The 16,399-nt window shown below is 34.6% G+C and overlaps 3 protein-coding genes across 4 annotated transcripts; 2 read left to right on the top strand and 1 right to left on the bottom strand.

The window, feature by feature from the left end:
• Positions 1-1,381: 1,381 nt before the first annotated feature.
• LOC104710687 (uncharacterized) lies at positions 1,382-3,594 on the top strand. Of its 2 annotated transcripts, XM_010427322.2 has the most exons (4): positions 1,403-1,518; positions 1,615-1,791; positions 1,879-3,243; positions 3,370-3,594. In XM_010427322.2, exons 1-3 carry the CDS (start codon positions 1,504-1,506, stop codon positions 3,205-3,207), a joined length of 1,521 nt encoding a protein of 506 aa, XP_010425624.1. In that variant the 5' UTR covers positions 1,403-1,503; the 3' UTR covers positions 3,208-3,243; positions 3,370-3,594. The 2 variants fall into 2 exon arrangements, with proteins under 2 accessions (XP_010425623.1, XP_010425624.1); XM_010427321.2 differs by having other exon boundaries at positions 1,382-1,518; positions 1,879-3,594.
• Positions 3,595-9,942: 6,348 nt separating this feature from the next.
• On the bottom strand, positions 9,943-11,805 carry LOC147937889 (uncharacterized). Its single transcript, XM_087464061.1, has 4 exons — positions 10,840-11,805; positions 10,634-10,682; positions 10,310-10,412; positions 9,943-10,233 (listed from the first exon to the last, which is right to left on the bottom strand). The coding sequence occupies exons 1-4, from the start codon at positions 10,991-10,993 to the stop codon at positions 10,105-10,107; spliced, it is 435 nt and encodes a 144-aa protein (XP_087320187.1). The 5' UTR covers positions 10,994-11,805; the 3' UTR covers positions 9,943-10,104.
• Positions 11,806-13,363: 1,558 nt separating this feature from the next.
• Positions 13,364-14,473, top strand: LOC104710686 (uncharacterized). The gene has a single exon (XM_010427320.3). The coding sequence runs from the start codon at positions 13,623-13,625 to the stop codon at positions 14,292-14,294; it is 672 nt and encodes a 223-aa protein (XP_010425622.1). The 5' UTR covers positions 13,364-13,622; the 3' UTR covers positions 14,295-14,473.
• The last annotated feature ends 1,926 nt before the right edge of the window (positions 14,474-16,399 follow it).

Below are 16,399 nucleotides of genomic sequence, written 5' to 3'. Positions count from 1 at the left end.
TTGTCTATGCTTTCATCTTTTAAGTTTGACAAGATGACAAGTTTGTATGAGTTAAGAGTATGTAATGGAGCTAAAATGCAATTAAAGCTTCTAATATCCTTCATCTAAAATAGGTAATATACAAAAACCATCACACCAACCAACCATGATAAACATCCGAAATAGGTCACATACAAATCCAAAACATCCAAAAACCAACATCCTACACCTTACCGAATCCGATACATCCAAAAAAACATCATAAGCTAGAAAACAATTAATCACCAAGTGAAATCTATGATGCTTGTGAGGCTTGTCTTGCTTGAGAGGCTCGACGCTTTCTTGGCTTAGCTTGCTTACCTTGAACCCCACGATTAGTACAACTTCTTTTGTTATGTCCTGTCATGCTACATTGTGTACAACGCAAAGTAATACCTTCTCTAGTAATTTTCACCTTCTTTGCCGGAGCCTCCTCTTCTACTTCCTTTATTTTCTTTTTCCTTTTCTTTGGAGACTCATTCTTGCCCTTGATTCTTTTTTGCTTCTTTGAACGACCTTTAGTTGTCTCTATACGTGGTGGCTGAAGCTCTTGTTCACCAGATTTCTCCCAAAAGTACATACCATTAAATCCCATTAGTGGCTCATTGTATTGAACAACCTAAGTTGATGTCAATAACCAATCAGATGTAACATAATCTTCAGGCTTCTGTTTCTTCTTCAATCCAGTTACTCGCAAAACATGACGACAAGGTTTCTCTGTCATACTCCACCTTCTACATGCACATGTTTTTGCATTCATATCAATCCTGAAACCATGATGAACATGTTCAACCACTTCATAATGCCCATTGCCACAAGGGATTACCTGGCAATACTTCATGTGTCTCTGCTCTTCTTTTCTTGTTCTTGCGACTTTCAAAGTGAACTTTTCCTTATACTTCTCAGCCTTCTTTCTCCTCATATCATTCCAGATCAAGCATTATCTTCTTATGGTTTCTAGCATTATCAATAACATTGCTTGATTGATAATGTTGTTGTACGATTCTGAGAAGTTGTTTGATACATCTTCACACAGTGATGTGCAGTTGAAGAAAGCACGACTACAATTCTAAGGATTCTCATTCTCAAATAATCCAAAAGGACGTCGTTTTTTACCCTCTCGTCACACATGGATTCCACGTCATATTAACCTAATGACGAGATTAACAGAGTTACTAATTAACTATGTTTTTGTATAATTTAGCATAAAATTGTAAGTTTAAGTATGGTATTCAAATAATTTAAGAGTCAATGTATGATTCTGCATACCCAATAGTCCGATGTATGAATAAGACATATTTGAATTGTTCATATATGAAAAAGCTGTTTTCCGTATAATCATCATTTCATTTGTAATTAATTAAAAAATGAAGGGTTAAATAGTAATTTAACAAAAAAGCCTGTCAGTTCTCAACCGACCACCACGGGTGCAAAGGCGAGAGCTATATTTTTTTTTCTCTTCGGCGGGAGTGAGAAATCGCGACTATGGAAGAGTCAGATGTAAAGAGATTAAATTGTGTTTTTGATTACTTAAACGATCTGGGGTTTTCATTTTGTTGATTGCGAGCTTTGTGTCTTTGCTTGTTTTGGTTGCAGAAAGGGACGGCCCTGAAGAAAGCTTACGCGGAGATGATTCTAAACACGGCGAAGGAATCAGCGGCTAGGGTAATGGTTTCCGACAAGAAAACAGCTCGGTTACACCACGATCTTTGCGGAACTAAAGACGAAGCTCTTCGTTTACTTGTCCGATTGAAACAGATGATTGGTGCTCAGGTTAAGTATATATAATCTTCATATTTAGGGGTTTAGATATTTCATATTTGGGAACTTCTTGTTTGTTGATTTGAGTTGTATGAACAGACAATTGAATCAGAGATTACATCATCAAACAAGCAACGGCAGATTGATTTGCTTGAAGCTCAGTTACAAGAGGCTGAAGATATTATTACTGATTTGAGGTCTGAGGTTAGATGGGTGAGAGACAAATTGGAGAAAGCGAGGAAGGCACATAATGTAGTTGTTAACAAGGAACGAGAAACCATTTCTAATCAGAAGATTGCTGATCTAGAGGTTGTTGTTGGAAGTGTTTATCCTAATCAAGACAGGAGTGAGTGTGTCTCTTTTCTGAATCAGAAGAGCTCATTGCTTGATGATGAATGTGGTGGTAAGGAAACCATTTCTGCTGCAGAGGCTATTGCAAGTTTGCATCCTGATCAAGAGGATGCAGATACGAGTGGCTCTCTTCTGAATCAGAGCTCATTGTTTGATGATGAATGTGGTGGAAATGACGAAAAGCAGTTTCACGGGTTGAGTGTTGAAACTTCAAAGGCTTGTGAGTCTGACGCCAATATCAGGAGCAAAAAGCTTGAGCTGTCTCGAAATGGGTCTACACAGAGGATCCATGCTTTGGAGAGGAAATCATCTCATTCTGCAAACGGAGAGGAACGACGCACAACTGAAAAGGATAGGGACGAAAACTTGAGCTCAGTAAGCACTAGATCTCTTGTTCTTGCTCTTAGAGCTACGAATGCAGAGGTGATACCAATAAAGCCGTCTAATTCTTTAGGAATCAAGAAGTCTCGCAAATCACGAAGAAGTAGAAAGACGAGGTGGAGCAAACGAAAAGCTACACAGGTTAGGTCTCAAAGTCCGCTTATAAAACCTTGTCAATCTCACTCTGATATTCCCTGTTCCAAGAATGGCGAAGATTCCATGGATACTCACCTGTCGGTAGAGAATGAAGAGGTTGATGCCCTTAATTCTTGTAAAGGATTGGACGAGACTAAGATAAAGCCGCTTCGTCGTTTGGATCATGGGTTAACTTCAGTTAAATGCAATGTATATCCAACTTCAGGATCCACAAATGCTACTGTCTTCAGTGTGAATGCAACAAATCGATCAACAGATGATGACTTGAAATCAAGAATGGTAAAATGTGAAGGTGGAGAAGATAGTGTGGTTCCAACTACCAAAATGGGCCCTGAGTTGGTTGATCCATGTTCTGAGTTGAAAGCTAATGCAGTGGTATCAGATCAAATCAGTGAGTCTCTGAGAGCTGACAAAAATCGCCTTGTGAAGTATACATACCAAAGGAAACGGAAAAAGGGATCTTTAAACTCAAACGATGTCAATAACTACCCTCCACGGAAGAGAAAGGTGGAAGAGAAAAATCCAATTGAATCCAGTTAGGAGTAATGAATCATCTACGAGTAACCCCACAGTTAGGTAACTAAATATCTATTCATGTTTCAGTCTTGCTACTAGAGACACAATATCTTATATGAAATTGCTTACAACTGTTAGTCCTCACAGCATTTGTTCAGTTAATGCTGCTCTTTTGGTCATGTGCAGTTTATTTCCTTGTCTGAAAACTGATGGTACAGTGGCAAAGCTTTGTTCAAGGGAACTTTTTACTCTTGTATATCAAACTAAACTCTTAAAGCTTAGAATTATGTATTTATCTATCTTGACACCTTATTGTGACAACCCTATTGTTTTTTTCTTGGTGTCATTGGAACTTAGAGAACACCAGTTATTTTAGCTCTTTAACTGAAGTAATTTATGTGGGTTTTGAGATTCTAGTGACGCAAGGGAGAGTCATAACTAATATGTGAGTTTTGAAAGTGTTATTGTTACCAAGGGCTGGGGCGGATGCCCTATACTCCTTTTTAAAGTTCTGCTATTAGCATTTCCTCATTAGAATCTTTAGCTTAGTTGGTAATTGTTCCCAATAAAAAGTATTAGGTCCTGAGTTCGATTCTCAATTAGCACTTCTTATATATATATTTGTTTTTCTTTTGGTCAGTTTTATATTTGTTGGAGGTTTTTGTTTACCTATGGCATTTTCTTATTCCATTTTTTCTCAAATAAAACTATATGCAATTATTTATATTTTCACTTTAATCACATTTCTTTTATTACAAAGTAGACATATATCTTAATTTTTAAAAATATATGTTATAAACTATTAAAAAATATTATCTTTTTATAGTTAATTTATTATTTTAGGTTTTAAATTTGTGTGATATGATAATATAAATGATTTTAAATATATTACAGTTATTTATATTTTATAATGAATTATAAGTTTGTAATTGTGTATTTCCTAATTAATAAATTAAGTATGTATCTAATTAAGTATAATCATAAACCAATATAAACAATACTTTCAAAAATTTTAGCTCATTTTTTGCACTTCATAGTTCATACATTAGAATATATTCAAAAATGCAAAATATATACTTTAACATAAACAAAAATATATATTTATTAACTATATTATTTAAGTGTCTCATATCAAATATTGTCTTGGATTCGCCACTGACCAATGGTGTCTCGAAAGCGCATTGACCTCGAATACCTATAGTCGTCATATATATGCCAAACCCAAAATCAAATTTGAAACTATAACCAAAGCTGAATGAACCTCGTTGTAAAAGAATATGAACACAACCAAGTTTCGCTCAATACAGTTGATAGTTTCTAGCATTTCTTGCAACCCATGCAAGGGATAAAACATACACCAAATCACTTTTACAACATTCTTCTTTTGACGAGATCCAAGCCATTCATGTAGTTTTTGGATGTTTTGCATCCCAAACATGGATGTCATCAAGAATCGTACGAAATAACGACACTCTCAATAAGCTTAACCATTTATTGACAAGCACTTTAAAGTCTAAACCATTACTGTATATTTTATAAATTTCTACTTCTTTGTAATGACGAAGATTCGACGCTTCTTCTGGGAGCACAAAGTGATAGACGCAGCCCTACTTCTTTACACGCGGAATTACAAGCTTTGATCTGGGTTATGGAGTCTTTATTGGTGGCCGGAGTTGTTTGTCAAGTATTTGAGACAGATTGTGCAGAGCTAGTTGCGATGGTGCAGATGCCGGACGATTGGTCCGCTTTTACGAACCAGTTGGAGGAATTCTCGCTGCTCCGAACATCTTTTCTTTCCTTCACCCTAACCAGGATCTCACGTGCCTCCAATGCTAGGACAGATTGCCTTGCTCGGTCTTCAAGACATTTTCTGAATCTTCCTTTGTAAACTCTTATCTTCCGGTTTGGGCTACCAATTGTGGAGTTTTCTTTTAATTTATTTAATGTTTGGTTGAAAAAAAAAAGAATTTCTACTTCTTTCCTTTCTTGAAATTGTTACGCTAGAAAACGGCGACCTGATTTATGATCAAAATACATAGGGTACAAATCTTTTTAGCGATAAAGAATTTTTTTAAATTATTAAACAGTTACGAGTTTTTTCAGCGATAAAGAATAACTTGATGAGATGACAATACATTTAGAAGCGATACAAGATACTGATATAGTGGTAAGAGAGTGTGATAAACTAAATATATAGTGTGATAAACTAAATTTATAAGACTACTTGGTAACAAATTTATAAGAATTTATATAAAAAGTTGAACATTACTTCAATATTTTTGTGAGGTGAGTATTACATGTTAGAATATACTTTCTTTGTCCCTCGTAAATTGATGTTTTATGATTTTTTTCCTTTCTCTAAAAGATTGATGTTGTTTATTAAAAAATTTGAAATTATTTTTTTTACTTTATGCTTTCTCCACATGTTATGCTATCTAAAGTTTATATTTTCTCTTTCTACTTAAAAATAATTATAAATTAATTTATAAATAAAACTTTAACTTTTCTTAATATATATGCAATTGACAAAACATCAAACTATTAGAGATAGAGGGAGTAGTTTTTTCACGGCATATCCAATATATATAATATAATAGATGAAGAGAGAGCTCTGGTGGGATTGATACAATGATACATAATCATTTGAGTGCAAAAAAAATTAGCATGTGTCCAACTATATATATTATTAATACATGGAAAGCTATTTAATTTAAATTAAAATATTTTAAAAATTATTAAAGCATAAACAAAAAAGAAATGAAATAAATACTCCCTCCGTTTCAAAATATAGGATGTTTTAGTTAAAACACACATATTACGAAAAAGTTACTTTTAAACAGCTTACCCAATCAGAAATAAGACTGCATAATATAAAATATAGATTTAATCTAAAAGTTGCATAGAAAATTGGAAACATCCTATATTATGAAACAAAAATACTTCTCTAAACATCCTATGTTATGAAACGGAGGGAGTATATGATTATCAAATAATTCAAGATGTGGAGTGTGTTTTCATTCTTTTTTTTCTTTGGGTCATTTTTTAACTACGTGTACATAAAATAATTTAATCTCAATGTAAGTGAAGAAAAAATAGCAAGTTATGAGACCTAAAAGAAAAAAACAACAAGTATATATATAAAGTTTAATCAACTAAAGGAAAAAAGCAGAATTGTTTAATAGAAAAAGAGAATTCAATAATTATAGTAAAAAAAGATTATCAAGAATAAAGAGTAAAGGATGACTAAAATAAAAACAGAGAATAAAAAATACAGAAACAAGAGATATACAAAATGCAAGAGCGTTGAAAATAGAGATGAAATTTAAAAAATGGTAAATTGAGAAAGTACAAAATTATTGCAACATCAAAATTTGGATACTTGGAATATGAAGAACAAGTAAATATGTAAAAAAAATATATAGATGGAAGAGATTACAAGGGTTATCAAGAAAAAATATATAAAGGGAAAAACAAGAGATACAAATGCAATGTAAAAAAAATCCGAATATTGTTGGTATTAAAAAAATATTGTCAAATGACATATTGTAAGTTGGTCGAATTCAGGAAGGAAGGATTGTGTTTTCTTTCCATCCTTGTTGTAAGTTTCTTGGTAAGATGTTGAATAATGTGTCGTTTTATAAAATCATTTACTTCATGTTATACTCGTAGAACAAAAAAAAATAGGCTTCTACAACAATCCCATAAAAATCTCGATATTCTTTATTATAGCCACAAAAGTATGATTAATTTGCTAAAATTGTTATATCCAAGAGATCTATATCACTTTGCTATATTAATTTTTTGTTGCCATTGTCCCTCCAATCTTTCAATGATTTTCTCAACGAAGAAGTAACCCGTGAAATGATGATGTAAGTTCATTTATATATATAATTTTTTTCCTTTGTAATGTAGTGTTATAATTTTAATTCATTTATGGTATAAAATCTGTTGGAGTTCAATGAAGTTACCATGGACCATGTTTTGCACTTTGTTAATAGACCAATATTAACATAATTAAAGACTCAATGAAGTAAGACATATTCATATGCTGTAAGGAAAGACAAGTAAGTGACTTATCAATATGAATCTATATTAACATTTTTTAAGTACATTTTGGTTTATGCCTTTTAAGTTTTACTTATTTTTTTTTTACAACTTAACCCCTAAAATAATTCCATAAATAACATTGCAGAGAAACTTAAATACTAAACTTTCTTAAGTTGACCAACATTTGTTACATTTATTGCCATAAAATCTTAACAAAATCTTTACATTCCAAAACTATTTTTATGGATGCTAGAATTTCTCAAATTTAAATGATATACAACATATTTTCCATAAAAAAAGTTTACAATCTCCATAATTATATTAATATTAATAAATTTCTTAAACCGAAAAGCCAATTATAAAGTGTCACATTAAATATGTTGAAAACCCCCATATAATTTGGTTTATTTTTTATTTTTTGAGAAATTACCAAAAAATTAATATTCTATTAATTATCATAAACTATATATATTGACATGAAAAAATTATAAACTATAAAAATATGCTAATTTGGTAAAACATTAACATAATTAAACTTTATAAAAAAACTTATTTTGATTATTTTTTCTACGCAACTTATTTTGATTCTGGTGAGACGGATTGACATTAATCCCATATAGGGAGTTAAGTGGATTTTTTTTTTTTTTAAAAACACTTTTAGATGTGTACCAGGAGATAAATGTATTACTAAACTATACATATACCATATGGGTTAAAACCTTGAAAACACTACAAAAATCTTATACTTTGAATACTTATATCAAATACCTGTAAAATTTTATATTTTAAAATTAATAAAACAATAATAAAATAGTAAATAAATATAATATAAATTTAAAATTTTAAAATTTAAAATATTGTCCCGCGGTGTACCGTGGGTTAAATCCTAGTTGTATATGTTAAGTTCAGTCACCATTATTTTCAAAACAAAAAAAACTTAGTAGAAAATGCAAATTTTTAGTAACACTGTTTATTATCTGATTTAAGTTTTTTTGCTAGAATTGAAACATCCTAATAACAACAACGAATCTCATACTCACTAGCAACCTAACCCTAATCAATAACAACAACGGATAACAATTAAATTATTCCAATAAACCAATAACGAATAAAAGAAATAACATGATACCATTTCCAACAACAATCCAAAATATAAATAAAATCAAAGAACAATCCTAACAACCGTTCTAAACCACTAAGTTCCACTCTAGCATTCTATCAAAGACACATAACAAATAACCGAGCCTCTAGAACATCTTCCTATTAGCCTTGATTTCACGATCACATTTTGCTTTTACCTATTCCACAACACAAATGAGAGGCGTAAGTATTACCAGAAATAATTAGTGAGACAATCCTTCCATCTACTGGGCTATACACACAAGCAATCAATATAACTCCAACCAACAAACTACAATCAACAAACAAACTAGGACAACTGCATCGAACGACACCAACTAGGGTTGCATCGACCGATGGAAGACTCAACTGCATCAACCGACACCACCAATGCATCGACCGATGCATGCTCGACATTTCACGAAATCCCTAATTACATCGATTGACACCTCCACATGGCGACGACCGATTCTGCTAGGTCAATTCGCATCGTCCTCGCATTGCATTGACCGATGCACCTTGTGCATCGATCGATGCACATGCTGAGCATCGTCTTCCCTGAAGCTCCTCACCAAATCTCCGTTCCTAAACCACCAAAACACAATCCAATGCCACAAAGGAGCCTCTTAAAGCCCCAAGTGACCAAAAAACATTCTAACAAGCCAAGGAATCAACCACATAACACATAAACACGAAAAGGCGTAAGTATTACCAGAAATACTTAGTGAGGCAATCCTTCCATCTATTGGGCTATACACACAAGCAATTGAGATAACTCCAACCAACAAACAAACCAGGATAACTTCATCGACCGACACCAACCTATGCATCGACCGATGGAAGACTCAACTGAATTAACCGACACCAATAATGCATCGACCGATGCATGCTCGACATTTCACAAAATCCCTAATTACATCGATCGACACCTCCACATGGCATCAACCGATGCTCTTAGGTTAATTCGCGCCTTCCTCGCATTGCATCGATCGACACACAAGGACGCACAAGGTGCATCGATCAACACACATGCCGAGCATCGTCTTCCCCGAAGCTCCTCGCCAGATCTCCATTCCTAAACCACCAAAACACAATCCAAGGCCACAAAGAAGCCATCTCCAAGTCATAGGTAGGTTAGTTGACATCATGCTTCAAAAACTGCCGCGAAGCATAGGCAATAACCTTCCCCTTCTGCAATAGTACACACCCCAAACCAACTTTGGAAGCATCTGTATACACCACATATGGCTTATCTTGCTCCGGCAAGGCTAGAGATGTCAAACGGGCATGCCCGCGCCCAAATGGACTGACCATGATGGTCCCGTATTTTCAGTGATCCGCCGCGGACAGGTCCGCCACGGGCAGCGGACAAGATATCACTGCCCATGCCCGCCCCGCTTAGCTTTGCGGACTAACGGGCATGCCCGCTGGCATCTTCTTCTTCTTCTCCTTAGTTGTAGAGTGCCATCTTCTCTCATCAGTTGTTCTTTTCATTCTTTAGCTGTTAACCTGTTAATAACACTTGAGAGAGAACATGAGAATCTAAGAGCATGAGAGAACTAGTTCAATTCAAAAAAAAATTAAGAGTCTAAGAGCAAACACCAATAATTAACTTCGTATCACAAATTCACAATGGTCCTTCGTTGCTGATACATGTGTGATGTGTATATATAGCTACAATTACTGAATACAAAGCAGGCCAGCTCAAACGAGCAATGTCAATTCATTAATACAAGACCGAGAAACATGAGAACATTAACAACTCTTTGGATTCAAAGAGAAACATGAGAACATTAACAGAATATTGTGTGTGTAAACCTTCTTCCTTTCTCTTATGTTCCATGTAAAGGTCTTTAAGCAGTACAACCTAGGCTTATCCCATCTCTGTTTACATAGAAGAAGCAAAATAAGGAAACAAAACAGAAAAATCCAGCTAGAGAAATACCTTTAGCTTTCTCACCGCAGTAGATACCAGAAGCTTGGTAAGAGTAATAGCTGGACTCCATTGGTCTTCCAAGATATCCAAGCATATTGCCCCGCTTTGACTACTAATATTTGGGTGCCTATGGTTTTGATTAACATGAATCATCAACAAAGATAAACCTTTAATCAGAACACATTGCATCCACATTAGTAGTGTTAGTGACCCTTTAACACAACTTTACGAGAGATATTCCTGACCACAAATAGGACATTATCAGAAAAAGACACTTCCTTTCACAGATTCAAAGATCAAAGCTAAAACCTTACAACAAAACTGAAACAAGAGTCATCATCTTCTTACCAAACTTTGGTTGAAAATTGCATCTTTGGAGGCTCAAATGGATACCCTTCTGCAATTAAAAAAAAAAAAACAGATCGATTATGAACACAACACAACAGAAATCAAACACTCATATATGGTACTTCAGTAAAAACCATAGTAAGCTTTCCACCACAAACACACACACGCCAAAAAAAAAGGGAGATTAGTACAAAAAATTGTCAAACCTGATGAAGAAAAGAACCCACTAGTCTTCTCTTGCCATTGTTGTGAGATTAGAGAACCTTTTTTTGGTTCTGAAAAAAAACACAACAACGCATTAGCGTTATCATCCGTGTAATCAGTTTCACAATTTTTCGGCTTGCAACGACTTAGACTCATGGTGGCAATTCACGTCAATTGATATGCCATCTCTCGATCATTGATTTATTTTGTACCGTTCTTCACTCAAATTCATAAGAAAAATCTCCCAATTCAGGGAGAATTCAAGATGAATTACACAGGTTGGACGAACCGGAGAAGACAAAAGATTCATCGGACTACCCGCAAACCCGCAGGCACAATCGGACATAAACCGCCTGACCCGCAAACGAAATGGGTCGAGTCCGTGAGACCCGCTCTTTTTTGGGCATCAATTTAAAGGCCCAAGCCCGCCCCGCTAAGTGACATATCGGGCATAGCCCGCGGGCTTTAGGCCCGTTTGACATCTCTAGGCAAGGCCAATACTGGTGTACTCGTCAACATCTGCTTCAGGCTCGCGAAAGCTGTCTCGCACTCCGGCGACCACACAGAGGAAATGTCCTTCCCTTTCAGCTTAGTAATCGGCTGAGCCAGACTCGCAAAATCTCTCACAAACTTCCTGTAGTACCTTGCCAACCCAAGGAAACTCCTGATTTCCGTGGCGTTTTGCGGTCTAGGCCAATCTCTGATGACCTGAATCTTCTCTGGATCTACAGAAACTCCTGCTGCAGATACAACGTGACCCAAGAAACCTATCTCCCTCTGGCAGAAACTGAACTTGCTTAGCTTAGATAAATCTCAAACACGAAAATCAGAGAAATCTCAAGCTTAGATAAGCCATGGTCATGCATTGACCTTTTCCAAAGAATATTCTGACTCTAAACCGACGGATCTACATTCCTAGCAAGCTCTTACAACGATCCCAGCTACAAATCTCCCTAAGAACAGCCACAAATCTCCCAAAATCCTCAAGAACAGCTCAAGAACACTTTCTCTCTTTTCTCACTCTCAAAAACGGCTAAACTCGGCCACAAAACGACCAAAACTCTTTTTATAATCGACTCAAGGGTTTCCAAAACCCCAAACGCAACCAAACAAGCGTTTCACTTAAGTCGTCCCGCACTAAACCGACCTTGCATCGACCGATGCAACACCTGCATCGATCGATACACATCCCAAACCTGGGGTTCGCGGATGTTATAAGAATTTTTGAATTAGATAACTTTTTGTTGATCGATATGAATGTTTAAATTCTTGAGTCGTATATACTAGTACTAAATTATAATAATTTTAACCTTTTGAATGAATCCATATTTTAAAAGTTGTCAGTAAAATACATATCAATTTTTGAATGATGTTTTCTTTAAATGTATATCAATATATTAAGTACATAATGTTTTTTGGGATTAGAACATATGCAATACAGAAACCGCATGTGTTTGGGAAAGAAGAACAAACATGGGGCCACAATGCCATGAGAAAATTAACAAGACAGAGAGCAGCAGGCGTGTAATGTGTTTTAATTATTATTTTTCATAATACTATTGTTGTTATTTTATTTTCTTTGTTATATGTTTTTCCTGATGACGTATTTTTATTCTATATCTCAACTTGTTAATAATAATTTATACTTTTGTTTACATATTCCTATTTTCCGAAAACTGTGTTCATTCCTCTCAGCTTAGCATGCGGTATCCCATTAAACTTAAGTAACCTTGAGTAGCTAACACTTCTCTGGTATATTTTTCCACTAAGGAAATTAAAAAAACCCAATATATTTGGTAATTTGCATTTTTCAATAGAGCGTATTTGACCGCATCTAGATAGGTTTAGTCTCATCGAGATAGTTCAATGTTTGTGGGCTATAATTTGAAGTTTGAACGGTCTATGCAACTGACCAAAATATATGGGTGTCCGCTTTTGCTATGCAACATTTGGTGGACATAGGTCACTCGTAAAAGAGTTAAAGAAAAAGCATCCTTTCAAAATAGTGTTCTAAACTAACAATAATTTATAAGTATATATTTACAGAAAAAAAAAACATCCACACTAAAAAGTAAATATACTTAACAACCAGCTAAAATATAGATGTATAGAAAATACATATATTTATAGTTATTATTTATATATTTCCCAATGGTCTTTCTCCATGATTTAGTGTAGTCTGCGGGCAGTCTATCCAGTTAACAGTTCTAGATTTTTGAGCTATTTCATGTATTAACGATGTGGTCAAAATAATGATTAATATTAATTGTAAGCAAAATATAAAAAGTAGTAAAAAAAAACTGAAATGATGAACTAAACCTGCATAATATAGAATTCAAAAGCATTAGAATTAGATATTTAGTTTCTATCTTAAAAGTTAAGACTGAAATAAAAAAACATTGAAAAGTAAATTTGTATATAGTGGAAGATGAAAATGATTGGTTTAAGGAAAAATGGTCCCCGAGATTGAAAGAAAAACAAGAAAAGCAGAAAAAAACATAAGAAACAGAGGAAAATCAGAAAAGCCTGAGAAGAAAGTAATAATAATATGTCTGGAATAAGAGCAGATTTGAAGGGCATGCCTGTTCTTTGTCTCCTCCACCTCTTCTTCTTCTTCTCCTTCTACCTGTCTTTTCATTTTCATTTTGTTCTTTCTGTTCGCCATTTGGTCTTCCACAATCGGACCCACCATATTCTTTGCTTAGGGAATCTTGAAATTTTCGTATAAGAATCGAACGGAGGAAGGAATAAAAAGAAACAGAGCAAAAGACAGAGAGATATAACAATGGAGATGAAGAGAGACATTAGAGTTGAGAAGAAGGAGAAGGAGGAAGACAACATGTGTACTTCGTTGTTGACTGCAGTTGTTGTTCTCTCCATGGCTTGTCTTAAACACTTCTCTTCTGTATCGTATTTGATCGAGCAATGGCGTTCTTTGGTATTTCTTCTACTCAACGTTGTCCTCTTAGCGGTTTACTTCACCTCGACTCGTCCTAGCTCCGGCGAGACTCATGACTTGATCAAGACTCGTCGAGGAGGTTGTAGATTGAGAATGATGCGAGGGAAGAAGGATAAGATTAAGAAGAAAAAGACAAGGATCGTGGAGGAACCAGCTTTTTCTGACCAAGATTTCTTAGTTGTTGAGCCAAGAGAAGTGATAAAGAAGTGTGTTTTAGTGGAGGAGACGAAAAGGGTTTGTCCCGAAATGAAGGAAACTGTGACAGCTTGCTTGTTTCACAAGAAAGAAGTAGACCTTAATGGAGAGGAAGATGAATTCGAACCAGGGAGGTTATCCAATGAGGAATTGAACGAGAGAGTAGAGGCGTTCATCACGACGTTTCGACAACATTTGGTGCTTGATGCGCGAAGAGGCAGAGTCAGAGATCCTGAGCAGAAGATGAGATCAAATGACTCTGACATTAGGTTTTTAGGTCGGGAAGTCACTTGTTCGGTTTAAAAGTTTCTCTACAATTTTTTTTTTCTTTTTAACATTCGTTCGTTTTTGTTCGCTATTTGGCTTTACTTCTTTTGTGGGATTTGAGCTAAATAGCGCAAAAGATCTTTTTTTTTTTCTTTTCGGAATGTAATGTCATAAGACACAAAGACTATTCAAAACCTCTACAAAAGAACCAAAAATTGAAAACTAAATCTTCTTATATGTTATATGTAAGTCCAACAATGACATAAACCAGTAGAGCGAAAGTTCAAATATCATCGAGATTCACACTTACGAATTTTGAGTGTCAAGTTAATTATAAGAAGGGAAGATGAGCTCTTCGTCGTAATGCACAAGGATCTCTTGACTGAAAAACGTAATACTTTTATTGACATCGCTTATGATCAGTAAAAGTGTACAAAATGTTTAGTTAAAGAAGAAAGTGAATACAATTACTTACAATGAGCTAGTCATATATAGAGTAAAAATGTGGATTCCCTTCTTCATAGTACCTCATCTGAATTTATAAGACATTTGGCTCATATCGATTACAAGATCCCCATTGCGACGTGCACCTTCAATCTTTGGACAGTTCTCCGTGATTCTTGAATTATCCGGAGTTCCATTGACTTCACAATCAATTCTGAACCTTCCTGCTAGGCCAAGCTTGATGGACAATGGCTGCAATCGGACCAATTATTGATTTGTTGATACCAACAGATGTCACAATACACTAAGTCCATGAGACAAATCACAAATGTGACCAACAAAAAAAAAATGAAGGTAATATTACCAACACCAATTTAGTTAATATTTGATAGGTTGATTTATTTATTTTTTTGTCAAGAGGTTGATTTAATAGTTAATCTTTTTTTTTTTGTTAATTAGTTAATCTTGTTTGATAGTTTTAATTTAAGGGTCAATTTGTGGACTAACTAAAAACACAAATATAATTAAGAATATAGCACCATATTAAAAAAAATTTAGGAGAATAGGATGAGCGTAAATTAAAATTACCATTTTAGTGTGTTGTGATAATGGAGAATAGTGGTGGCTGATGGCCGGCGGTGGAGGCCGGAGGAGGTGGTCGGAGGAAGTGGATGGCGGTAGTTGCCGGCAGTGGTGTCGGCGATGGTGACCAGCGGTGGTGCCGGCAGTTGTGGCCCATGGTGGTGACCGACGGTGGTTGCCGGCAGTGGTTGTAGGCGGTGGTGACCGATGGTGGTTGCCGGCAGTGGTGACTGGCGGTAGTTGCCGGCGGTGGTTATCAGCGGTGGTGACTTACATAGGTTGCCAACGGTAGTGGCAATAAGGATGGTGGTGAAGAGATATAATTGTATATATATTATAGTTTATTTAGTGTATATTACCTTTTAATAGTTAATGTAGTTAGTTTTTGAATTAAAGTTTGTTTGTTGATTATAGAGTGTAATTCCTCTTTGACTTAATGTAGACGTAGTTTCTTTTAAGATTAAATTATATAGGAAGATGAAATCTGATATCTTAATGAATAAACACGTTTAAATTTTTGTAGATCTTCGTTCCACAACGACTAACTAAGAATGTAAATGATTATCTATGAAATGAATGAAATGAAAATGGATGGATGAAAAAATAGAGATGAATAGTTTTTATCTTGTTTTTCTTCTTTAGAGTGGAGGAATACTTTATTTTGTTCTTTTTTTTTTTTCTCTTCATTATTAATCTCATAGAAGAAATACATAAATAATCAATTTTTCATTTTTAACTGATGAATCTAGTTTCCTATTTTTTTTTCTCTTAAAGTGGCTACCATTCACAGCCTAAATCTTCCAAATCAGCTGATCTCTTTTGTAGAGTTTAGCAAACTTTCTATAAATAATAAATATATTCCCCATTTGTGGTGATAAGTTTTGTATCCACAGTTTAAACCATTATTATTGTGAACTTTTTTTTGACTTATTGGCCCTGATTGGTGAAGACTTTTAAGACTTTAAAACCATTTAAAAGTTGTAAAAGCATTTTATTTGCTAATCAAGTTTTAAGACTTTATTATTTTTTTAAGTTTCAACAGCCACTTTAATTTTCTTCTTCTTTATTTCTCTTCTTTTTTTAAAGCCTCAAAATGACGCTTTAAAATCAACAAA

The sequence above is a fragment of the Camelina sativa genome, chromosome 9, assembly GCF_030686135.1.
Source record: "Camelina sativa cultivar CO46 ecotype springtype chromosome 9, ASM3068613v1".
Lineage (NCBI taxonomy): Eukaryota > Viridiplantae > Streptophyta > Magnoliopsida > Brassicales > Brassicaceae > Camelina > Camelina sativa.
The sequence above is the reverse complement of the archived record's forward strand: the minus strand, read 5'-3'. Positions and strand labels throughout refer to the sequence as shown.